Here is a 22,967-nt window from a genome sequence, read left to right on the forward strand (position 1 = left end):
GAGCGGCCGCGGCCGAGCCGCCCCGTGCAAACGGAAGGCCTGCTCGCGTAGCCGGGAGGCCGGTTGCCCCTCACCGCTTGGGGCCTGAGGAGCCCACCCCCAAACCCCGATCGAGTGTGGCTTCCCTGGCCCCACACGGTGGGTCACGGGACCGGGCAGGATGAGCTCACTTCCTTCGCGTCGTGTAGCATCTCCTCGCCTCCCAGCCCGGAAAAAGGAAATGTGGGCGTTGCGGGCGGCTCGATGTCCTCCTGCGCCCATTTCCTCAGTTCTTCCCGAAGGGTCTGGGACGGGCGCCAGAGGGGGAGGGAAGCGGCAGTGTTCCTCGGTGGGACCCGGACATGCAGTTGTAACCAGGTACCAGCCAAGGGGTGGGAGGGGGTGACACACCGCCCTTCCCAGAACCCCATTCCCCGCTAGTGCCAAGGACTGCCCCAGAGAAGGTTCCTTTCCTTGAGGGGATTTAAGAAAGAGCCCTGCCGAGTCCTGTCCCCATCTCTACCGCCCTTGAAAGAGGTGCCTCTGGACCCTTCTCTTTGCTTCCTCTTCGTCTCGCCCAAGGCTTCCACAAGATGGCTCACGCGTTTCACCCGGGAGAATCCATTTTCCTGGTTCCCTATTTCTGACATTTTGTCAGCTTCTAGCCTTGGAACTCAGGGGAGGAATGGTTGGTGGCCCCACCTGGACACAGCTACCCAGCAGCCCTGCCCTCCAGAGCCGGGAGTGTGCACAGCAAGTCAGGCTGGGGAAACATGTTTTGAGGGGCACTGGGGGTTTCTGCTGAGGCTTCAGGCCGGGTAAGTGGCACCCAGTGAGCTTTCCACTAAGGGAGCAGGAGCACATCCTTGGGCTGGACACGTGCAGGGTTGCAAGGCCTTTGTCGAGGGTGGCGAGGGGTGGGTGGGGATGTTGCAGCACCTCTGGTGTGTAAACCCCCAGAACAGCACGTCCTGATAAAGGTGAGCTCCCCCCAACATGGTCCTGTTGAGCCATCCCTTCTTACATCATCGCTGCCCCTGTGGTTTGGGCTCCTCTGTCAGAACTGCCTCCTCTGCCCTGTTCCTTCCATCTTCCCAGTGGTAGCAAACTTCTGTCCTCCCAGAGCGTGGGTTTGGAAAGGGAGGGGGGAGGCATTGGGAACCAGGTCTGGGGGGTGAGGCTGCACTAAGCTCTTGGGTGGAAGAGAGGCATGGGGTTTCTGAGCAGAGTTGTTCTTGACCTTGGTCACGGCTTTGATCTGAGACTCAAGGTGGGTGAGCAGGAGGAAGGACCCTTCTCATTTCCAGATGAGGAAACTGAGACTCAGGAGAGCATGTGTGACTTGCAAGGCCTTTCCCAGCTCTCAGGGCGAGGGTGGGGGGAGGGCATCCAGGATCACAATAACCAGATTGTCCTTGCCCCCCATCAAAGCCTCTGTGTTCTTTTGTTCCATATGGCCACGTAATGACTTTAAAGTCCTACTGGTCATAGCTCCAAACTAACCTCCACAGATTGTCCTTGAGACTCCGGGGAGAGAGGGAAGGTGTCTGTACCTCTCTGCTTCAGGGCGCTCTCCTTGCAAGCTCCTCCTTCAGGCCTGAGCTCCCCAAGTTGCACTCAGGGAACCAGAGAGGGAGAAAGCTCTAGCTTGGCCTCCAAAGGCCACTGTAGGCGCAGAGGGCAAGTGGGGCTCTGCTCCTGGGAAGTGAGAAGGGGTGACCTCTAGGGACCCCCTTCCCTCCATCCTGCGGCTCTGAGCTAGTCAGAGGGTGTTGGCCTGTTTCCTGGTGGACAGCTGAATTCATGTCAGCTTGCTGGGGCCTTTTGGGGAACACTGGTGATTTAAAAGAAACCTGACCCTGGTCTCAGTGTCCCGTTTTAGAGGAGGAAGTAGTGATGGAGACAGGACTGAGGCGTGAAGACCTCCTGCCCAGCTTCTATGGGCAGTTCCTGGAGTCTCTCCAGGATAGCAGCTCCTTGGGCTGGTCCCCCAGAGTCCCCTCCACAGCCCTGGTGGGCTGCGTGGCCCGGTCAGGCCCCTGGACTGGAGGCCTTGGGGGAGAATGCAATGCAAAGGCACATACGGGGATCTGCTTTGAGGTCCTGAGGTTTTGGGCCAAGCTGGGTTTGTCTGTGGGTTCCTGAACGTGCCTTTCTGACATCATGCAGCGGTCAAGGTCCCACCGAGGAAAACTGGCAGGAGGAGGCCTGGCTCCCATCCCTGCCCACAAGGCGTCACCAGCCCCCACTGTGAATCCCGGGTGTGCGCGCAGCCCAAGCTTTCTAAGGTCAGGGAGAGAGCCTTGTCCTGGAGCCTAGCTTCAGATGCAACCCTGACTGCCCATCACCCCGCTGGGCCTGTTTCCTGGGGAGCCGCAGGGAGGCGAGTTTGGGGCCCCTAGGCTAGGAGGGCGTGGCAGGGCTGTGCTTGGCAGGTGGGCTGTAGGAAGGGAGTTAGTGGGACCTCACCTGGAGCCTGACCAGGCAAATGCTGGAGTGTCCATGGGGCCTCGGGCAGGAGGAGGCCTGTGCGGGCGCCCTCCTGCCATTCAATGGCCACTCAGCGAGGCGGGTGGCCTGGGGAGATGAGCTTGCCGAGGGGTCCTGGTCTGAGGTGGGGTGGGCCTTGGCAGGGGTGGAAATCCATGCTAACGTCCAAACCTTAGCCTTGTCCAGCCCCATGGCCACTCATACCTAGAGATCTGGCAGGTGCCAGGCTGGTGGTTTTCACCTCCTTGGCTGAGGTGGGTTTGCCCAGGACCTCAGAAGTTCAGCCTGCGAGGGTCGAGCCATGTCTGAGTTGGGGCCTCTTGCTCCGTCTTGGCGCGGGGGCGTGGGCCGGGTCAGTTCTCTGACTTCGGAGCAGCCCCGGGACCCCGCATGCCTTTATCTAAGAACGACGCTGGGCGCGTGGGTTGAGGGCTGCGCTGGGCACGGCTGTGACTCCCAGGCTGCAGAATGTTTGCTCTGCCCCTGCCCGTCATCTGCAGAGGCTGGGCGTCCTCTCAGGGAGCCGGGCGGCCGCGCACCAAAGTGCTGTTCCTCCCCAGAGAGATGGGAAGGTGGGGCGGCCGGTTTCCCTGAGGTCGCCCTGGTGTCCCTCTTCAGAGGAGGCAGGTATGGGGGGCCCTGAGGCGGGGGGTGGGGACGATGACGAGGAGAGAGCCGGAGCATGCCAGATGCTGGGGTCTCAGCGCCGCGCCTCTCCTGCCTTCCTGCGCTCTCATCCCTCAGATGCTACTTTGTCATCTGAAAGGAAAATGGGTCAGGTCCCAGCGAGGGAGGGGCCGCCGGGGCCGCAGACAGGCCGACGCTGGGCGCCCGCCTGGAGCGCGGGGCTCAGATTCCCGCTTGTGCTCCTGAGTTCAGAGGCGCCGGGTCCCCTCCCTGCTGGGAGCAGGCAGGCAGCCAGGCCAGGGACAGAAGGGCTGAGGGCGGGGCCGGTGCACAGGCCGAGCAGGTGTGTGATCGGTGCCTGTCTCTGCAACAGCCTTGATCCTGATCCGTTGGACCGGACCTAGCCAGGGAGCGGTCCCCCAGCCGCAGCCGCCGGGGCGAGGAGCGGTGACAGCGCAGGAGCTCCAGGGGGGGAAGGGAGGAAGGAGGAGAGACAAAGGGAGCAAGCCTGGCACTGCCTCCCTGCGCCGCCCACCATGTGTCAGTCAGAGGCGCGGCGAGGACCGGAGCTCCGCGCGGCAAAATGGTGAGATGCTGTGGGCCACGGCTGAGTCCTAACCTGGCTTCGCCCCGCCTCGACCTCCGAAAGGTCAGAGTTCACGTCCAGCGGCCCCGTGGTGGAGGTGGTGGCGGCGGCAGGGGGCCGGGGGACCAGCCCCCGCGGCTGGAGGGGCCCGGCCCGGGGGGCCTGAGTTGGAGAGCCCGTTTCGGGTACTGGGGGGCCAGCAGGCTGGTGGACCAGTGTCTGCGCTGTGCCCCCGCCCTGCTGCAGCACAGCTCCTCGAGATTGGTCCCTGTACTTCTGCAGAGAGCGAGGTGGATGGGGGGAGCCCCGGGGAGACCAGTGATGTGTCAGGCTTTGCTTGGCCCCTAACCACTTGCCAGACCTTTTTAAAGCTGGAGGGCGTGGGATGGGAGAGACTGGACACGGGGGGGGGGGGGGGGGGGTGTCTGGTGAGCAGTGGAGAAGCAGCGCCTCCCAGGGCCACCATTGAGCTGCAGGGCCTGGCCTTCGGCTCAGTTCTCCATTTTTTTCTGCTTTTCATATCAGCTGAGGTGCCTCTTTGTTCCTTGGTTTGTTGAGCAATTGGGGGCAGAGGACAGAGCTGCTCTGAGAGCACAGGCACAGATGGAGCCTTATTCTCCAGTTGAATGCAGTGTTTCTGTAGATGAGGAAACCAAAGCCCCAGGACATTCTCAGAGTGGGTGGCAGTGTGGTCTTCTGATGGCCACACTGGGGCTTCAGGAGCACTTTCTAGGTCCTAGGCATGTGGCAAGGTGACTTGGGCCTCAGTGTTATGCCTCAGGAGGGCCAGGGTTCCGGTGGAAAGGCTTATCCCAGAGTCTGGCTCCCCCGAGGCCGAGCCTGGCTGAATGCGCTGAATTTGAGCTGGTGGGGTCTGGGGAAGGCCCACCTACCTTTATTGGAAGGAGGAGCCTGGGTCAGGTGTATGTGGCCCCAGCAGACCTGGAAGGTGGCCTGAGGGTTGGCGGGGAGCTTATCCCAACCAACCTCTGGATCGTTTTGGAGAACCTGGCCTGATGCAGAAAGAGCATGGGGATGGATGGAGCAGTAGCTGGGGTGTGTGTATGTGTGTGGGTGTGTGTGTGTACATATGCACTAGGTGCTTGTGCATGTGTGTTCCTTTGTGATCTTGTCAGGCCCAATCCCTCAAATGAGGAAATAAGAGGCTTGGAGCCATGAAGAGATTTTCCCAGATCCTGCGCTGCCAGGGGCTAAGGGGGATCAGACTAGCTCTCCTTGGAGCGTGTGTGGGCAGAGCTGGCACCAGGCTGGTAGGGGGCCGCAAGGCAGGCTCTGCACCATCTTCGTGGTACACTCAGCCCCAAGGTCCTCTCTGGGCCAGGTTCAGAAGCTACTCCGAGAGGTGCCTCACCCTGTGTGTCTCAGCTGACAGGCAGGTGGGGAGACTGGGAAGTGAGTCTGCTGACCAGAGGCAGCCAAGCCCCCAACTCAGAGTGGGGTTGGGATGGAGTTTGGCCGGTGCCACCCGACTCCATTGAGAGGCAAGCTTGCTGAGGGTGAGGTGGGGCCCCCGGTCCTCCACTGACCCTGGCTGTGTGCGGACATGTGCCCTGCAGGTTGTACTTCCCCCAGCTGGCCCTGAGGCGAAGGCTGGGACAGCTGAGCTGCATGTCCAAACCTGCCCTGAAACTGCGCTCCTGGCCCCTGACGGTCCTCTACTACCTCCTGCCCCTTGGTGCCCTCAGGCCACTCAGCCGGGTGGGATGGAGACCCGTGAGCAGGGTAAGTGTGCAGGGGCTGCTGGCCTGGCCTCCCCTGAGGCAGGCCTGAGGTTGGGGCCCAGGAGACCGAGGAGGAGACATTTGTCAGATCAGAGGTGCTGCTGTGGGGCCTGAGCGCTCTGGCAGGGTCACGTTGGAAGGCGAGCCTGTGGAGAGGGTGGGCTGCAGACAGGTGACTGTAACGGCCCACCGTCCACTGCCTGCTCTCTTTGCCTGCATTTCTGCCTTGTGGGGACTCTACTTCTGGAAAGAACCCACATTGGGCATTCAGAAATGGTGTCTGAAAAGAGCTTAGGGGTGATTTTGAGAAGAATCCAAATTAATTTCTGTATGCTACAGGGTGGTTCAGGGAGGCTGGAGCCTGTGTGGGCCCCTTTGGGTAAGGATGCCTTTGAGGACTCAGGAGCCCTGGGCAGGGCTGTGTGAGGTAGCGGCCTGGCTGCGCCTGGCTCTCAGGCAAGCTGGCCCCAAGGAGGAAACCCTGCTCCCAGGCCCTTGGACAGTCCAGGTGGGCATTGCCAGGGCTTGAAAGCTCAGGAGCACCTATGGGGCACTGGGCATTAGGCCTGGGGTCATAGGGTGGCCCTGGGCTGCCCCCACAGACAGGTGTCAGCTGGGAGTGCTGGGAGCTGCTAACTTATTGCTTCTTTAAAGGTGTTTAAAGTTGGAATGGAATTGCTTTTATGCTTTGGGGACTTGGTGTCTTGGTTGTGTTCAGCAAGCAGCAGCCACCAATTAGAAGCATGTCCCACTATGGCAGAGGCACCTGAGGTTTAAGAGGCTGCCCCTTCTGGGTCGTCTGGCCATGAGTTTGGCTGGAGGGTCCGACTGAGAGGCTGAGTCCCCTCTGCCTCCTTCCTGGAGGGGCACCAGGTGGGGACAGCTGTGTGGACAGGCGGGCTCGGCGGGCATGTCCAGGCCCTCGGAGTGCAGGTGTCAGTGGTCAGCCCGTCTGCATGAGAGTCCCCAACCTCGATGGTGGGACGAGCACATGCGTTTTGGACTGTGGACTTGCCTGCACACCAGAGGCCTCTCTTTTCTGTGCTGGTCTGGGACTCAGGCAGTACTGCCCGCCACAGCCTGCGTGACCGTGTCAGATCTGTGTTTGCCCCTCCCCACCTCAAGAATTGAGGCTGTGCTGGCCAGTCTCCCCAGGGACTGGGATAGCCGCTGTAGGAAGTCTGCAGGAAATGGCTGACAGATGAGCTGTAAGTCACTGTGTCACAGGCCTGGCCGGTGCTGTTAGTGAGAGATTTGGAAGCTCAGTCTGGTTCCTGGTGAGAAACAACCATGTCACAAAGCCCTTGTGGGGACAAGCTGCTCAGGCCTTGGGAGGGTGGCCCCCATGGGGAGGAGGGGGGTTGGGGGGTGAGCACACGGTGTGGCTGACTCACCTGCGTGCCCGCGGCCTGCAGGTGGCCCTGTACAAGTCAGTGCCGACGCGCTTGCTATCGCGGGCTTGGGGCCGCCTCAACCAAGTGGAGCTGCCGCACTGGTTGCGCAGGCCTGTCTACAGCCTGTACATCTGGACTTTCGGGGTTAACATGAAGGAGGCCGCCGTGGAGGACCTGCACCACTACCGCAACCTCAGCGAGTTCTTCCGGCGCAAGCTGAAGCCACAGGCCCGGCCCGTGTGCGGCCTGCACAGCGTGGTAAGGCCCAACCCCACCTTCTATTCCTGCCTCCGTACAGGCAGCTCTTGCCTGTGCCTTTAGGAACAGGTGGCCTGGTGGGCACTCTTCCCAGGCCAAACCCCAAGGAGAAGGTGGCCCTGCCCTATGTCCCCTCCCCTCCCCCACAGCGAGCCTCTCCTGGCCCTTCCAGATCAGCCCATCGGATGGGAAGATCCTCAACTTTGGGCAGGTGAAGAACTGCGAGGTGGAGCAGGTGAAGGGAGTCACCTACTCGCTGGAGTCATTTCTGGGCCCTCGCATCCCCATGGAGGACCTGCCCTTCCCACCAGGTGGGTCCTGGCCCGGTGGTGGCCAGGCAGCTGTGCTGTGGCTTGGCTGCGCTGGATGTCAGAGGGTGGAGGGTGGGGATGGGAGTGGGTCCAGGAGGGAGGCCTGTGGACCAGGAGTTACTCTGCCTGCAGCTTCAGGTCTCCCTGGAGCCAGTGTCCAGGCTGCACATAGGCTCTGTGTTGGAGAGCATCAAGTGCTTGCCTGAGCGCCTCGCTCGTGTCTGCCCCACAGCCACCTCCTGTGGCTCCTTTAGGAGCCAGCTGGTCACCCGAGAAGGGAACGAGCTCTACCACTGCGTCATCTACCTGGCCCCCGGGGACTACCACTGCTTCCATTCCCCCACTGACTGGACCATCTCCCACCGGCGCCACTTCCCAGGTAGGCCCAGGCCAGTACGTGGATGGGACCTGCCCCTGGGGGCCTCAGAGAGGTCCTCAGCTTCTTGGTGTCAGGGGATGCAGGCTCCAAAGCTGTGAGGTGACTGCTGGGCAGGGGTGGCAGGGGCAGGCTGGGAGCTAGCCTGCTCCGCATTTGGAATGACATGGGAGTACATTGGGTCTTGGGCCCTCCCAGAGTAGACACGCTGGGCTCTGGGAGGCTTGTCTTCCTGATGGGCAGGGAGTGGCAGTGTCTGTCCCCACAGGCTCCCTGATGTCCGTGAACCCCGGCATGGCCCGCTGGATCAAAGAGCTCTTCTGTCACAATGAGCGGGTAGTCCTGACTGGGGACTGGAAACACGGCTTCTTCTCACTGACGGCTGTGGGGGCCACCAACGTGGGCTCCATCCGCATCTACTTTGACCGGGTAAGCAGAGCCCAGATCCTGCCGAAGCCCAAGGGCTAGGCCACTTGCACCATCTCCTGTGCAGCCAGATCCATCGGGACTGTAAGTTCTAGAAGGGCACATCCCCCACCGGGCCTGGCTTTGTGGAGCTGCTTCCCTGAGGAGGGGCTGGGCCCTGAGCTCCTGCTCTGCTTATCCCCCCACCCACCCGTCTCGAGGTGGCTGGTGAGGGAGGGAATTAACTTCCCTGCCTGGCACTTTGCTTCTGCAGAAACCGAAGGGGGAGCTTGGGTGGGGCATGCTGATGGAGGCCAAGTGTCTGAGGGGTGCCAGTGCCCACAGGGCTTTCCCCTCTTGGTGTCGGTTTGCCCCTTAGCCCCCCGGGTGCTGGTGTCGTGGCACCGTTCGTACTAGTTAACAGTTGGGTCTGAATGCTCCATTTCCCTCTGGCCCCAGTTCACAGCTGGTCAGGGGCTATCGGGTTAGGCCTGGTCCATGGCCTGAGCTGCTGTCCGGACCTCCATTTCTGAGCAGGGTCGGGGACAGGGTTCGGGACCACAGCACAGGTGTGTTCAAGGTCCAAGTGCTCTGCCTCTGCCTCCCACAGGACCTGCACACAAACAGCCCACGGTACAGCAAGGGCTCTTACAATGACTTCAGCTTCGTGACGCACACGAACAAGGAGGGCATCCCCATGCGCAAGGGCGAGCACCTGGGCGAGTTCAACCTGGGCTCCACCATTGTGCTCATCTTCGAGGCCCCCAAGGACTTCAACTTCAAGCTGAAAGCAGGACAGAAAATCCGATTTGGGGAAGCTCTGGGCTCTCTCTAGAGCCTCTTTCATGGCCACAGCTGCTGAGGGGTCTTTTCAAGGGGAACCTCTGAGGCTATCTAGGGAGGGGACCATCGGGTCTGACCAGGCAGGACCTGGGTAACTTCTGTCCCTGCTGTCCAGGGTGCAGACAAGGTTGTCAGAGCCCCTCTCATGTCCTAGATGTACATCTTCTCCCTACCCACCTGAAGAGAAAGTGCAGGCCAGGATGATTGATTCCCTCTTGGAGATTTTCTAACGTGTTGTATAAACTGGAGACTCTACATCTCCTTGCCGAGCATTCAGTTGGTCTGATTTCCGTTTTAAGATAAGTGGTAGTTAAAGTACCTTCTTGCTGCTCCTCCTATCACTGCTTTTTGGCCTCCCTTGCATGGGGTGAGGTGCCTCCTGGCACTGACTGTGGGTCCCAGACCAGGGCCCTTAATGCAACTGCTCCCAAATTCGCCCCACCCTGCTTGTTGGGAAAAGCTGTCTTCTCTCTTTGCACTTGTGGCTGAATGCATCAGCTTCAACTCTGCCATCAACTTCCAAGGGTGGTCACTAATGGCTCGATGCGTCGCAGGCCCCGATGAGTGACCTTCCGGAGCTGGCGGGTCCTCTTTCCAGTAGGCAGGACCCATTCATTACCAAACCCCCTCAGTGGTGTCCAAAGCAAAAGGGGCAGCTAGCTGGTGGTGGCTCAGCTGGGGCCAGGGGAGAGCTTGGGTCCCCTCCCTGTATCCAGACCTACAGAAAAGTTGCTGCTATTGATCAGAGGCTTACGTTGGAGGCAGGAAACGTGGTGGTGTATTTGACGTGGGGGAGGGGAGAATGTCAGTGCCTAGAAAACCTGTCCCCAGGCAACAGGTACACAGTCCTTAGGGAGCCACTGATTGTGGGGACAGGGCCAGATTTCATGTTTCCTGGGGATGCTGTGAATTTCTCCTGCAGGAGAAGCCATTTGAACTTTTTCAACTGTATCAGTAGCACAGTATTTTTGTATGAAAAGTGGGAGACTTCTGAACAGTAATTCATTTAATTGCAACATTTTGAAATAAAAAAGCTCACTGCAGTTTTGCTTTCTGTTCCTGGACATGGGGTGGTGACTAGCACAGAGCCTGCCGCAGGGCATGGACGCGGGCGATACAGGTGCGGGTGGGCTGGCGCTGGGCCTGCAACTTGGAGGCCAGCTGCTGGATCTGCGCTTCCACCTGGGGAGGTTGGGCGGGATGGGGGTGGGGGACAGGCTGAGAGGAAGCCCCACCTGGGAGCTGTCCCAGGGCTGCCCAAGGTCTTACCTCCTGCAGCTCTTCCTGAACCTGCCGCTCTGCTTCCTGGTCCTCCGGCCTGGGCTCCTCCTGGCTCAACTCCAGCCACTGCCGCAGGCTGCTTGCTTGCCGTTGGCAGGACCTGAGGGAGTAACGCACCTGCTGCCTGGCTTGGCCCCAGGCAGAGGCTCCGCACACTTCTGGTGTGGGTGGAGGGAGAAGGGCTCCTGTTCCACCGTCAGGCAGAAACACCCTCTGTCCTCTTCCCTGCGTAGAGCTGGCCACGTGGGACCTGCCCGCTTCCCTCTGATTAAGGTTGCTGCTCACATTGAGGGTCCCAGGCCTGGGCGTGGGGTATGTGGACTGTGGACCCAGACAAAGCAGGGCGGCTCGCTGCATCATCCTGCGTCAGTCACACTCGCCCGGTAGACCACGGGCTTCCACAAGACACAGGTGTAAAGTTTTGCTCAGCTTTTCCTGAAGGTAAGGCCAACCTGGGCCTTCCTGAGCAGGATGGAAGGGGAGAGGTGCCGCCTGCATGCAGGGGCCATCACTGGGCAGACAGCTCCCCTTGTTCCCCCATGGATGGGTGCCAGGCAGGTTTCTGGGTCTCACCTGAGGTTCTGCTTCGTAGTCTGGTAGTCCTGCAGTTGCTGCTGGATGCCCTCAAGCTCAGCCTCCAGGTCCATGTGGCCAGTGGCAATAGGAGAATAAGCTTGATCCTGACCATCCTCCCGTCTGGGCCCAGGCTGAACCCAGGGATTCCAGGTGCCGGGAGTGACCTGAGCTCTTGAGGCACTGACAGGCCCCAGGTCCACACCTGCAATGTCAGAGCCAGGCCCAGGCCCAGGCCTGGTGCCTGTGAAGTCCCCAGGAAGGAGCAGACGGGGGTTGGGGACACTGGCCAGGGTTAAAGGGGCCTGGGACGAAAGCCCAGGTATCGTCGGCCTGGCTGATGCCTGTAAAGGAAGGATGAACACTGAGCAGGGAAGCGGGAAGAAGGTGGGGAGCTGGGGTTCCCCACACCTGCACCTGCCGCAGCCAGCTCACCTGGTCCTGCCCCTTCATTCAGCACCTGACACCAATAGAGAGTCCCACGACCACCCAAGCAGCTGTTTCCAGCCTTACTGACCTTTCACACCCCCTCCTGCCATGACCATGCATTTCAGTGGCAACTGTTCTTGTCCAACCACAGCTACAACCCTTCTCCCTTCCCTTCTGGTGACAATGTCCTCTGGTGGGAATGGACACTCTCCCCATCCCCACTTAGGTCACAGCTCTTCAGGCACCAGCTCCTTGGGGGGCCCAAGCCCACTGCACACTCGTGCTTCCTCACCTCCTTGCCCAAACTCCTTGACTCCTACGTTACAGGCCCCAGAGTCTTGGCCCCAGTCCTCCCCATGACCCCATCAGTTCTTTACCTTCAACCTGTGCTGCGAATTGTCAACTTTAATCTCCAGCCCTGACCTTGTTCCTGAAGGCTAGGCTGAATCTGTTGCGTAACCTCAAATCTGACAGGTTCAAGACACACTCGTGATGCTTCAGCTGCTGGGTTCCCACCTTCCGTCTTCCCTCTCACAGTAAAGAACTCATCATTCCCTGAGCTTTCCAGGCCGGAAACCCAGGAGCCATCCACGATTCCTTCTTTCACTCTTATCAGACTCATCAGAGCAAGTCCTACCTAGTCTGCCTCCCACGACATCCACAGCCACCCCCCCAGTCCCGGCCGCCAGCACCCTTTGCTGGACCCGAGCACAGCCGCCAACCATCCTCCACAACTTCCTGTTCTTAAAGTCCAGACATATCACCAGGGCCTGTATGACCCTCCATGATCCAGTCTCTTCATTGTCTGCATGCTGGGGTTTCTTTTGTCTCCACCACCATGTAAGCGTCACGAGCAGGGATGGGCCTTGGCGGCCGTTCCCTGCTGTGCCCCTAGGACACTGGCCCCTGCACAGGCCTCCCTGCATCTTCCTAAAGCAATGAGTACTGCTGTGGCTACAGCACCAAGCGCACAAAAGAGCACTGGCATGAAGACCAAAGAACGGGACCCCAGGTAACCAGGGGGACTTACCCAGGTGTGTGCTTCCGCCCCACGCAGCATGAAAGAAGAAGGGGGCAGCAGCTCCAGGCCCGTACTCGCTATGGGCGGCGGCTTCAGGCCAGGGGCACTTGGCAGGGGGCTGCCTGGGTCCAGTGCTGTCTGGGCCTTTGCCAGGAAGGGTGTTGTCAGCGCAAGGCCTACTGGCTGGACCTCGCCTAGGCCATGCTCCCACAGTACCTCAGGCCTGAGCAGAGGGAAAACAGGAGCTGGTCAGGCGTGGTACCCTCCTGAGGAGCAGGACAGAAGGGGGGCCACCGGCCCTAAAGTCCCCAGAATCACATCACCTACCCCTGCCCCCCGAGGGTGCCACACCCCAGGGGCGTCTGGCGCTGAACGGGCTCCAGCAGGAAGCTTGGGCGTCTCGGTTGCTTTCTTGCCCAGCAGGCAGGATTGCTGGGAAGAAACACAGGCTGTTCCTCCAGGCTGCCCAGGGGCTGCTCTGAGCCTGAGACCTCTGTGGGGCGGGGTAATCCATTCCTACTCCTTCCATCTTACAGGTAGACTGATGAGACAAGGAAAGGCTCCGCCCCAGGTGCCCTACTGAACTTCTAGTAATTCCAGTGAGCCTGCTGGCGATGGGTGCTCCACCCACGCTGTCTCACTTGACCCAGGCAACTAGGCTGGAGCAGGCTCAGAGAGGGGGCCCTTGTCAGCTACAGCAGCACAGCATGTGGGGATGAGGTGGGGCCAGGTCACAAAAAAGTGGGGTTTCCAAGAAGGTACCTGTTTCCTGGCTGTCACGGGAGACGTGGGGAGACTACCAGGTCTGGGGGGGGAGGGGGGCTGCCCAACAGCCCATTCCTTTGCTTAGGAACCGTACATTCTCTCCCACGCTCGGGAGGAACAGAGGCTGTGGTCCCTTTGGTTAGGGCCGAAGAATGCGGGCGCAGGATCCTGTACAGAGGGTTCTGAGTGGTTCGGCCATGACCCTTGGGGCCCAGTGTCATTCCTGTACCGTCCAAGCTTTGCCCCAGGTGGAAGCGAGGAGGAAGAGGTGAGGGACGGGCTACTCACAGCTCCAGGAGTTGGGTGTCCCCAGCAGCCAACGCCAGGCTGTCCAGAGCTCCCCGAAGCCCACAAGGAGCTGTTGTCCTCTTGGTCTCCAGGGAGGCATCGCCAGCCCCAGCAGCAAGGTGGCTGGGAAGGGGACCCTCAAACGTCACTCTCCTGCTGCGCACTGTGGACGTGGGGGGCTGAGGCTCCCTGCCCAGGCCCAGCGCCTTCTGCTTCCAGAGCGTGGCACAGCGACGGACTACACAGTGGAGACTGTGGGCCGCCTGCAACCAGCCTCTGGTCAGGTCGTGCTGTGCCTACCCGCTCCCCACGGAGGGGTGGGGGACCCTGGCCCACCTGCACCTGCTGCCGGGCGTGCAGCTGCTGCCGGAAGGCCTTCATGCCCGCTGCAAAGCACAGGAGGCGTGTGATGCCCTCCCGGAGGAGCTGCTGGTGGTAGGCCTGCACCGCCCGCTCCTGCCGCGCCTTCTTTCTCCTCATCTCCAGCACGAAGCCCAGCCACGCAGCCCACACCTCCAGGGAGAGGAGTAGGTGAGGCCCAGCCCTCCTGCTCAGGCTCCCTCCACCGGGGCACGGTCCTCTCATGGGACAGGGAGCCCATTACCTTCGCCTGTAGTGAGAAGGCCCAGAACCACAGGGCCCGCGCCGTGCCCTGCTGCTCCCGCCTCCTGTCCGCCAGCTACGGGCCAGAAAGGAAATGTCCCCTTAGGGAGGCCACCCTGACCCCATGGCCCCGGTCACTCTCCGACCCTCTCTAGTCAGGCCTACCCTGAGGTGGGGGGTCAAGGAAGCTCTTTTGGGAAGAACAAAGGCCAGGAGCTCTGGGGTCAGGAGCAGTGAGGCAGTGCACCAGGCTCTAGCAAGAAAAGCTGGGACTGCTTGCACTGCGGGCCCGAGGGTGAGAGGGACCTGGCCCATGAAGGGCCACTAAGCAGGACGCAGCCCCACTGGGTGTTTTACCAAGGCCTTGGCAAAGACCTAAAATGCATTTCCTATTAATTTCTGGATATTACCCTGACAAGTTTTCAACATGACACTGTAGAAACATGGCCCTAAAGTGACTTGACCTTAAACAGATTCCAAGTGAAGGAAGCTGGTGGTGCCAGGAGGTGGTTGGGGGTTGGGGAGCCCTGGGAAGAGGGTGGTATGAGAAATGATGAGCTAGAGGTGGGCTCAGGAGACAGCGGGAGGACGGGGAGCGAGAAGGGGCTTCTCCACGGCTCACACCTGCTGTCTCCACTGGTGGAAGCAGGTCCAGCTGAGTGTCTGGGCCAGGAGTCGGGCAGCCTGTCTCTGCAGAAGCTGGGAAGAGAGCATGCACAGGGGGCTGTGTGCCTGGTGCAGCCAGGTGCCCTCACCCAGAGCCCCTGTGGGCGGTGCAGGCTCCAGGCCCAAGTGAACCATTCTCCCACCACCAGGAGTCGTCCTGGTTGAAGCCAAGGGCCTCCTGCCCCAGACAGGGGTGCCCAGATGCCTCGGTAGGTCACCCAGCTCTGACAGGCATGGTTCACGCTGAACCAAGTTCTTTGCTGAGCCATCTTCCACCCGAAGGCTGGCTTCCCCAGCCTTAACTGAACACCCAGAAGGGCAGCCTTGCGCCCGCAGGACTCCAACCACCCAGCATCCACAACGGAAGCAGTAATTGATTCTGGAAAGAACTTTCCTCCCCGCGATGCAGTCTCCTGGCCCAGACAGCCCCGCCACACAGGGGAACTCGAGGAGTTGCTGTCTGCCTCACCCTCTTCCTGATGCAGCTCAGATGGTGCACCTTCCACCAGGCCATGGCCTGCAGCAGCAGCTGCCGGCGGTAATGCTGTGCCACCCTCTCCATCTGGACCCTCTGCTGGGCTGCGCCCCGGCTGCGGTCCCTCCAGCGCCGAAACCAGGTCCTGAGACAGCCTAAGGCAGGTCGGAGTCAGTTTGCTCTTTAGGAGAACATATCAATATATGGACGACTATGCAACAGTGAAAGTTTAGAGGGTGGAGAAGGCTGTGTGGGGACAGAACTGGGGTGTCAGCCCACACTCGGTGAGACACCACGTGTGGACGGTAGCCACTCTGGGAAGAGAGCTCTGGCCACCCATCTTTAGTGACTATGCACACCCTGACTGGAACCAGATATGCTGCTTACCACTGGGTCCTCCAAGGACCCTCTGCCCCAAGCCATAAGCTTGTGCACAGCGACTGCAGGTGTGCCAGGGCCCCAGTAGAGCTGCCTGCAAGATGCTGCTGGGCACATAAACGAGAAGACCCTGGGTCTGAGGGAGTGGGAGGCAGTGGCCCCATTTTCCAGGGAGGAAAACAAGGCTCAGAGGCCCAGGCAGCCTGAGACAGGCTGGGGAGAAGCAAGGTGTCTGCTGGCCGTGTCCTGCCCGGGCTCCACAGGCAGGCAGGGGCCACATCCTGCATTGCGTCTGTGTCACCAGATTCTCTCGAGGGAGCAAGCACTCTCTTCTGATTTTTTTCCCTCTTCTTCAGCCCCAAGAGAAGTTTCTTTTAGAGACAACAGAAGAGGGCTGACCCCAAGGCACAGAGGCCAAGATGGGGTGTCCTCCAGGACCTGCCAGAGGTGGGCAGGGAAAGCCACGTTCACAAGCTTGGAGGCGTTAGCACTAAGTGCTGAAACTTCCCAGGTCCTGCTTTATGCGGGGATATATCTTAGCCTCACTGGACCCTCATGATCAACTCCAGAGGCAGGTACTATCATCCCCATCCACAGACGGAGACAAGGCTGAGAGGAGGCCATGCCCGAGGTTGCATAGCCAGCAGGCGGCCCTGCCTGCACCTCTCAAGCAACAATCAGCTTGAGTGTCCACGACTCTGTCCTCCTGCAGCACCTAGCCCAGCGCTGGACTGCCAAGGTGTGCCTGAGACTCAGAGGCCTTAATTAAGCCAAGACACAGTCCCACAGGTACTGACTGCACATCTGCTGTGTGCTGACAACACAAATGTCTTCTCACATGGTCTCCCCAGTCCTCTGTACCAGCCCTAATGGACACAGCGAGCCCAGGGCCAGCCACGTGCTGCCACCCCGTCTAAGGAAAGCTGCCGCCCGCAAGCCAGCGGAGGGAAGAAGCTTTAGCTGTGTCCTGTGCCTGTCACCTCCCCACTGCGGCCGCCTGACCCAAACTGGAAGGCCCATGCAGCGCCGGTGCCAAAACTCTGGTCCAAGCAGAGACCAAGGATGGGCTGAGCCCCTCGGCATCTTTCCTGGGAATGACTAGAAACACAGCCCTGGTTTCTGGGGCGAGGGGCAGCCGGAGGACACAGAGAAGCATGCTGAGGGCAGATCAGGTGTGGGATTCTGGACCTCAGGATGCCATTCAGGGGGAAGCAGGATCTGTGTTCATCAACACAAGAACTAGTCAGAACCAAACCTAAGTGGATTGTCCTGGAACAAATGCTATTAAGCCAATTTAACAACTTGGTCCTTTTTCTCTCTTGTCTGATTTAAACCATTTCCATTTGTTTTCTCATTTATTCTAATAGGAGCTGCCTCTTTAGAGCATCAGATTCCCCGCAGCAGAGCCAAGGGCCTCTGTTCCCATGCGTCTCTTGAACAGAGGCTCCATCTGGACCGTTTCCCAGGCTGTTTGTACAGCAGGTCACGGGACTACCTGGGGCCAACCAGGCAAGTCCCTGCTCCCTAAATGGGCAAGGAAGCGGACTCTGACACGACGGGGCTGACCTAACAAGCAGCCGCCGCCTTCCCATCAAAGCACCCCACCCCGGCAACCCCCAAGTCCCCCATTCCAGCTCCGTGTCTGCATTTCTCTTTAGGTCTCAAGCCTTAGCCTTTCATTTTAATATAAACTGGTTGGCAATCAGTTGGGAAAAGAAAGTGAAGATGTACTGGACTGAATAGTTACTCCCTACCAAGTTCACGACCATCCCAGAACCTCAGAGCTGATGTTATTTGGGCAGAGGGTCAGTGCAGTGCAGTAACTGACAGATGAAGTGGGCTGGGGCTGGGCCCTTAATCCCATATGACTAGTGTCCTTCTAAGGAGAGACACAGATACACAGGGAAGACAGCCATGTGACAACAGGGCCGAGGCTGGAGTGACCCGTCTACAACCTGAGGAACAGCAAGGATTGCCGGGAGCCACCAGAAGTTGGACAAGGCAGGAAAGGGGCCTTCCCTGGAGCCTTCGGAGGGAGCACAGCCTTGCCAACACCCGAGTTTGGACTCAGAGAACAATTTTCTGTTGCTTTAAAGTCTGTGGTCCTTGGTTACCTGAGCAACAGGAAGCTAATACACATGAGAAAGAGACAGAGACTGAGGGGAAGCACCTCGGGAGAATAAAGAAAACTGTGTCCTTCACAGGCCTCTCCTCAGCTTCCGGGCCCGCTTACCCCTATTCAGCACCACCTGGGCATCCCTGACAGCCTGGCCCTCCTGCTGTCGGTAGTATATCTGCACTGACACTGCCTCCTGCCACGCGATCAGGACCTAAGGGGCAGAAGAAGAATAGAGGGGTGATCACGGTATGTCCCAACTCCCTGGGGTCACCCCAGCTCTGCAGGCGGCTCCTCGTGGAATGAGGCCAGGCGTACGGCACTCACACACGTTCCAGGAAGTGCCCGCCATCCATGCAAGATGCAGGCAACCATGCCCAGCACCCTCGCTGGAAGCCCTGTAGCAGGGCTACAGCCCTGTAGCAGAGCAGAGGAGCTAAACTTCATACCGTGCCACGAAGAAGTCAAGTCCTCACGTGGGCTTTCATTCTACTATTTGTTAAGTGGAAGACTTACGTTTCATACACTTTCACATATGAGGTACATATAAAATCACAGCAGCAGAACACAGGGGACGCCCGCTCCCCAAACAGTCACGAACTCCATCCCCCCACAAAGGCCTCCTCCCTTCTGAGCCCTGAAGCCAAGCAGAGTCCTGACCGTCCTTCCAGGGGAGGGGACACACATGCTGGCCTCGGAGTGTTCCTGAGAGCAGACTGGGCCCTGACCCTGTGTAATTAACACTCATCTGCGGAGGCTCCAAAGCTGTCAGCATCAGTCCCGGCCTGCCAGTGTGGGGCTCCCAGCCAACTGCTTTCTTCTAAAACACCCCAGAGTCCAGGGACCACCTCTGTCATGTCATTTGAGTCCCCTGCCTAGTGACACGTCTTCTCCTCATAGCCATGTCCCTCTCCCAGCACGTGGGCCCAGGCCACACCAAGTGGCACTTTGGGGGCCACTTCCCAGCAACAATGACCAATGACCTCACATTCCTGGATGCTCTATGGAAAGCCCGGAAAGCCCGCACAGCCAGGAATCCCGTGAGGCTAACGAGCAGGCTGGGGGAAGCGGGGCACCCAAGCATCCTGTGCCAACACAAAGGGACAGAGGTGTTGTGACTTACACGATTTGTCCCAGCGGCAAATTCCACGTGTGCGGGAAATACTAGTTCTGGTAAGAGCTGGTTCATACTCACTACATGCCATGCTTTTGTTTTAATGGATACTGGCTCATACTTCAGTACAATAAACAAGTGAACAAACCCACCTGCGGGCACAGCTGTGTCTGTGCTGGAGAAGGGAGCCATATCATTTTCTAGGCTCCTCATTCACCTCAAACCTCCACAGCCACACCCCATGCCACCCCCTCACAGGAACACGGCCCCCACCCCCCGGCGACCAGCTGGCTTGCCAGGGCTCACCTTGGAGCACAGGGTCCTTCTGTAGTGAGCTGCTGCTCGAGAGGCTTTCTTTGCTTCATCCACTTGGGCCACAGCATTCTCTCTCCAGCGATGTAATGCACTCCTGCGGGTACATGGGGGGACAGGGTGATATGGGTGTGAACAGTGCGAGGCACTTCAGCCAGGTCCTGAATAGAGGTCTCCCCATGCCCAAGTGTATCTGTCGCGCTGACAGCCACGTTTACGTTGACTGCACACCCTGCACACGGCTGAGCTGCTCTGTGCAGGTGCCGTGGGAGCACCACAGGCACTGCGGCCCCGTGCATTCACACACCACGGGGAACACTAAGCCATTTCCAGGTGACGATGACACAGGTGATGCATCCATGATAAGAGAGGTAGAGACGGGGAAAATGGAGGAAGGGCACAGGCAGCCTGGAACAGCATGTGCTGAACAGAGGCAGGAAAAGAAAGAGCAGAAATGAGGGAGTGAGTAGGTTAGAGGTTGGTCAGCAGGAGCTGCGGGACAGGCTTTGGAGACAGTGGAGCCGAGGGGTATAAGTGAATCCACAGGTGTGAGAGACACAGATGGTCCCAGAGGCTGGGAGAAAGGCCTGGAGAGCTGGGGGTCGGGGGACTGACTGGGAGCTGAGAGGAGGTGAAAAGGCGAATCCTGCAGGTCTGAACTGAGCAGGGAGAGGCGCTCAGATGAGCGAGACACGCGGGAGATGGCGCAGCTGCTTCCCAGAGGCCCCGCTCTGCACACAGTGCGGGTGTAAGACATGAGGGGCCCAGGGAACGGTGCTTGCTGTGGAAAAGCCAAAGCCATGCTCTGAGCAGCACGAGGCAGCCAGGCCCCGTTGCCTGGCCCTCGTCAGGGCCCCCAACCCACCCGGATCTGCAGTCTGTTCCCTGTTCCTCAGGCTAGGTTGGGGCCACGGAGACTCACCGCAGCAGCCGCCTCTCGTGCCAGCTCTCCCTGGCTGCCGCCTCCTGAAGGACACTCCGCACCCGGCTCTGGTAAACCTGCAGACGACCAGGAGGACTGGAGGCTGCCCAAGGCCCACACCGCTCCCCACTCTCAGGCAGCCACAGAGGACAGGGAGAGGGCAGGAGCCCACCCAACAACAGGGAGAGGACTTACTAAGCTCTCACCTGGTGAGTCCAACCACTGGACCCCTGACAAGGAGACCCCTGGTGGTGAGGCTGGTACCCCACGAAAGGATGGGAGAACTTAGCTCTGCAGTGTAAGACCCACTGGCCAGGGCTCTTGCCCTGAGTCTTGTGGAATTACTACTCTGTTTTGGGAGGGGCAGGAAGAACAAGGAAGGGAAACAAAGCCTCCAGAATCCCCCTCCCTACCAGGCAAGGAGATTTGGAGGAAAGCAGCATCTCTTACCCCCCAGGTGTGCAACGCCCTGTACAGCAAGGTGTGCTGGCGATGCAGGTCGGCTTGCATCAGCTTCTGCTGCTCGGCACTGTGCAGGGCGAGGCGCTGTGGACACAGGAGACAGCTGGCCGCTGTGGGCCCAGGGCCGAGGAGGGCTTGGATGTGCCTCTGTTTCACACTTCGTTTGGGGTAGCTTGGGTAAGGTGCTTATTAACCTCCGAGCCCCAGCATCCTCCTCTATAAACATGTTCCTCTTAGGGGTTTGTGAGGATCATAGGGAGCAAGTACCTGCCTGCGGGTAACTGCTAACCAATTTCAGCTTTAACATTTTTCATCCTGAAGAGGATGCCTGTGACCAGTTAGACCAGGAACTTTAAATTCAGAGCATTACAGAAGAACAGCCTGGCACCTAACAGAACACGGAACTGTGAGCCAGTCATCTCATGAAACCAGGTTGGCACTGCACCTGCCACCTGGCCTCCTCCCCATACTCAGAGGCAGGTGGTTTCCGAAGGACTGTGGAGGAGACCGTATGTTTGCCCTGAGTCAGCCTTACACGGCTCCACCTGCCCACAACCCCACGCAGGCCACGCCTGGGCCAAAGCCTCACCTTCCTCCACCTGCTCCAGGCCCAACACAGGAGCTGTGCCGCTTGGAACCGTGCAGCCTGTGCCCTGCCCGTCCTCCTGTGGGGAGACAGTCAGTGCTCAACTCAGGCCCTGCAAGGGCCCTCTCGAGGGGCACCTCTTTGCAGCCCCTTGCCCCTGCTCAGTGGTTCTTCAACATGGATGGGAACCAAGACCCTTTCAGAAGAGCTGCCAAAGGATTTAGGTTCTCCACCCAGAAAAGCACACATAAAATCAAATTTTTGTGGACAACTTCACAGGGCTCTGTATTCGTGTGGTAATAGGTAACTGAGGAGGAGGTTAAATGTGGCCAGAGTTTGAGAGGTGAGAGACCCTCAGAGCATGAAGTAGATCTAGAGAGGAACCAAGGCAGGATGACGCCTGCAGGGGAACACAGGGGCACCTGCCCTGGCCTCCAACCACATGGTGAAGTAAAAACTGCCACGACCTGCCCCTGGGCACGGTTGCTTCGAATGGGCCCCAATCAGCAAGCAGGATGTAGCTGATGGACAGGACCTAAGATCCACAGGCATGTCTGACCAGCCGAGTTCCTGAGCCCAGAGATCCATGTGGTGCCCCAGGAGCCTCTCCCTACAGCCCTGGTTTTGCTTAGACTATTTCAAGTTGAATTTCCAGAACTTAAGACCAGAGTCTAGGCTAACACGACCCCTCAGACTGATGCTCAGCGCTGCTACTACAGTCAAAGCTGCCCTGAGCCGGGAAGGGCTTCAAAGGCAGAAGTGGCCACTCACTCTGTTCTGAGCCCTCGGGCACTCTCTCTCCAGACACAGAAGGCCTTACTGAGCCACCTGAGGCGGTGGTGGGCACAGGCCACTGCTTGTCGCTGCCACTCCAGGCGATGTGCTGCTGCTTGCTGGCACCACGTGGACCAGGACCTCTGCAGAAACTGCCGCTCTGCATGGAGTATGGCCTGAGGCAGGGAGAGATCAGAATGGGTCAAGTAGGAAGCGATACAGAAGCCAGGGAGTCTGCAGGCCACAAACGATGACCAAGGCAGAAGAACTGGATGTGCAGGAGCTGCTCTGGCCCAGAAGCCATCTGTAAACTCCACTGACAAAGGAAACAGATGTCCAGACCCTGCCCCTGCCTCATAAGTCCTGGTCACAGGCAGGTTGCCCGCCCTTCAGGGTGGGTCTGGGTCTGGGTAGCTTCCTAGGAGGGTAGGCAGTGAGTGCAAAGGCTTGAAGCAGGTCCTCCCAGTCCCAGTACCTCCTAGGGGAGAACCACTTACCATTCTCTCTGCCAAGCGGTACTCTCGATGCTGAGATATCTTCTGACACCAAAGTGCAAAGAACTGCTTCTCTAACATCACCCTAAAAGAACCCAAATGAATAAGAGTAAACAATTCCAAAAGAATGAGAAGTTCCAAATAATTGGATTTTTTCGTTTATATGCTGCCATTAAGAGCGAAATAAGCCTAGGTGGGGAGGAAGGAAAGCAGACAACAGACAAAAAAACCCACAAATGACCCAACACATTCCACGTTATTTCTGGCGTCACCCACACGGTACGAAAAAGACTCAGACTTTGAGACCCTATTTCTTCATCCACCCCACGGTGAATTACCAATGGTGCTCAACGCTCACAGTGAAAGTCTTTCCAGTACATGCTGAGCAGCCAGGCTGCTGCTACACAAATTCTTGGGGGAAGTAGTTAAAAACAGATGCCAGACTCCCAAAGCTGAGCTGGGCCCCAGGAAACAGAATTTTAAACAAGTATTCTAGGTGAGGTGAAGAGAGAGACAGGTTTGTCACCTTTGCCTACTTGCACACCATAATGACATCAAAACCTGCAAAAGCAGCACTGGGATGACTGGTCAACAGCCTGCAGGGGCTGTGTCTCGGCAAAGCCATCAGGACTGACACTGGGGGACAGAAGATGACGGCTCCCCTGGCATTTAACCCATCAGACATACCACTCAAAAC

The 22,967-nt window shown here is 58.9% G+C and overlaps 2 protein-coding genes across 23 annotated transcripts in view; one reads left to right on the forward strand and one right to left on the reverse strand.

Moving 5' to 3' along the window:
- PISD (phosphatidylserine decarboxylase) overlaps positions 1-10,054 on the forward strand; it is a 34,976-nt gene extending 24,922 nt beyond the window's left edge. For 4 of the 13 annotated variants that reach the window (XM_067014778.1, XM_067014780.1, XM_067014784.1 and 1 more), the window contains 7 exons: positions 3,470-3,682; positions 5,260-5,425; positions 6,840-7,076; positions 7,249-7,387; positions 7,620-7,766; positions 8,032-8,192; positions 8,779-10,054. In XM_067014778.1, the coding sequence (XP_066870879.1) occupies positions 3,633-3,682; positions 5,260-5,425; positions 6,840-7,076; positions 7,249-7,387; positions 7,620-7,766; positions 8,032-8,192; positions 8,779-9,003 (1,125 nt within the window). In that variant the 5' untranslated portion in view covers positions 3,470-3,632 and the 3' untranslated portion in view covers positions 9,004-10,054. Of the gene's footprint in view, positions 1-157; positions 798-2,896; positions 3,097-3,469; positions 3,746-5,259; positions 5,426-6,839; positions 7,077-7,248; positions 7,388-7,619; positions 7,767-8,031; positions 8,193-8,778 lie in introns of those variants that run through there. The other 9 variants (XM_067014785.1, XM_067014779.1, XM_067014781.1 and 6 more) reach the window with 9 other exon arrangements.
- Positions 10,004-22,967, reverse strand: part of SFI1 (SFI1 centrin binding protein) — an 87,372-nt gene continuing 74,408 nt past the window's right edge. For 7 of the 10 annotated variants that reach the window (XM_067014773.1, XM_067014767.1, XM_067014766.1 and 4 more), the window contains 16 exons: positions 22,274-22,355; positions 21,774-21,952; positions 21,006-21,081; positions 20,405-20,500; positions 19,955-20,031; positions 19,027-19,129; positions 17,724-17,820; positions 15,107-15,267; positions 14,596-14,670; positions 13,973-14,047; positions 13,705-13,881; positions 13,369-13,631; positions 12,643-12,747; positions 12,325-12,538; positions 10,866-11,209; positions 10,012-10,392 (listed from right to left, as the gene is read on the reverse strand). In XM_067014773.1, coding sequence (XP_066870874.1) covers positions 10,089-10,392; positions 10,866-11,209; positions 12,325-12,538; positions 12,643-12,747; positions 13,369-13,631; positions 13,705-13,881; positions 13,973-14,047; positions 14,596-14,670; positions 15,107-15,267; positions 17,724-17,820; positions 19,027-19,129; positions 19,955-20,031; positions 20,405-20,500; positions 21,006-21,081; positions 21,774-21,952; positions 22,274-22,355 — 2,428 coding nt within the window. In that variant the 3' untranslated portion in view covers positions 10,012-10,088. Of the gene's footprint in view, positions 10,393-10,865; positions 11,210-12,324; positions 12,539-12,642; positions 12,748-13,368; positions 13,632-13,704; positions 13,882-13,972; positions 14,048-14,595; positions 14,671-15,106; positions 15,268-17,723; positions 17,821-19,026; positions 19,130-19,954; positions 20,032-20,404; positions 20,501-21,005; positions 21,082-21,773; positions 21,953-22,273; positions 22,356-22,967 lie in introns of all 10 variants that reach the window. The other 3 variants (XM_067014770.1, XM_067014769.1, XM_059040096.2) reach the window with 1 other exon arrangement.

The sequence above is a fragment of the Kogia breviceps genome, chromosome 15, assembly GCF_026419965.1.
Source record: "Kogia breviceps isolate mKogBre1 chromosome 15, mKogBre1 haplotype 1, whole genome shotgun sequence".
Classification (NCBI taxonomy): domain Eukaryota; kingdom Metazoa; phylum Chordata; class Mammalia; order Artiodactyla; family Physeteridae; genus Kogia; species Kogia breviceps.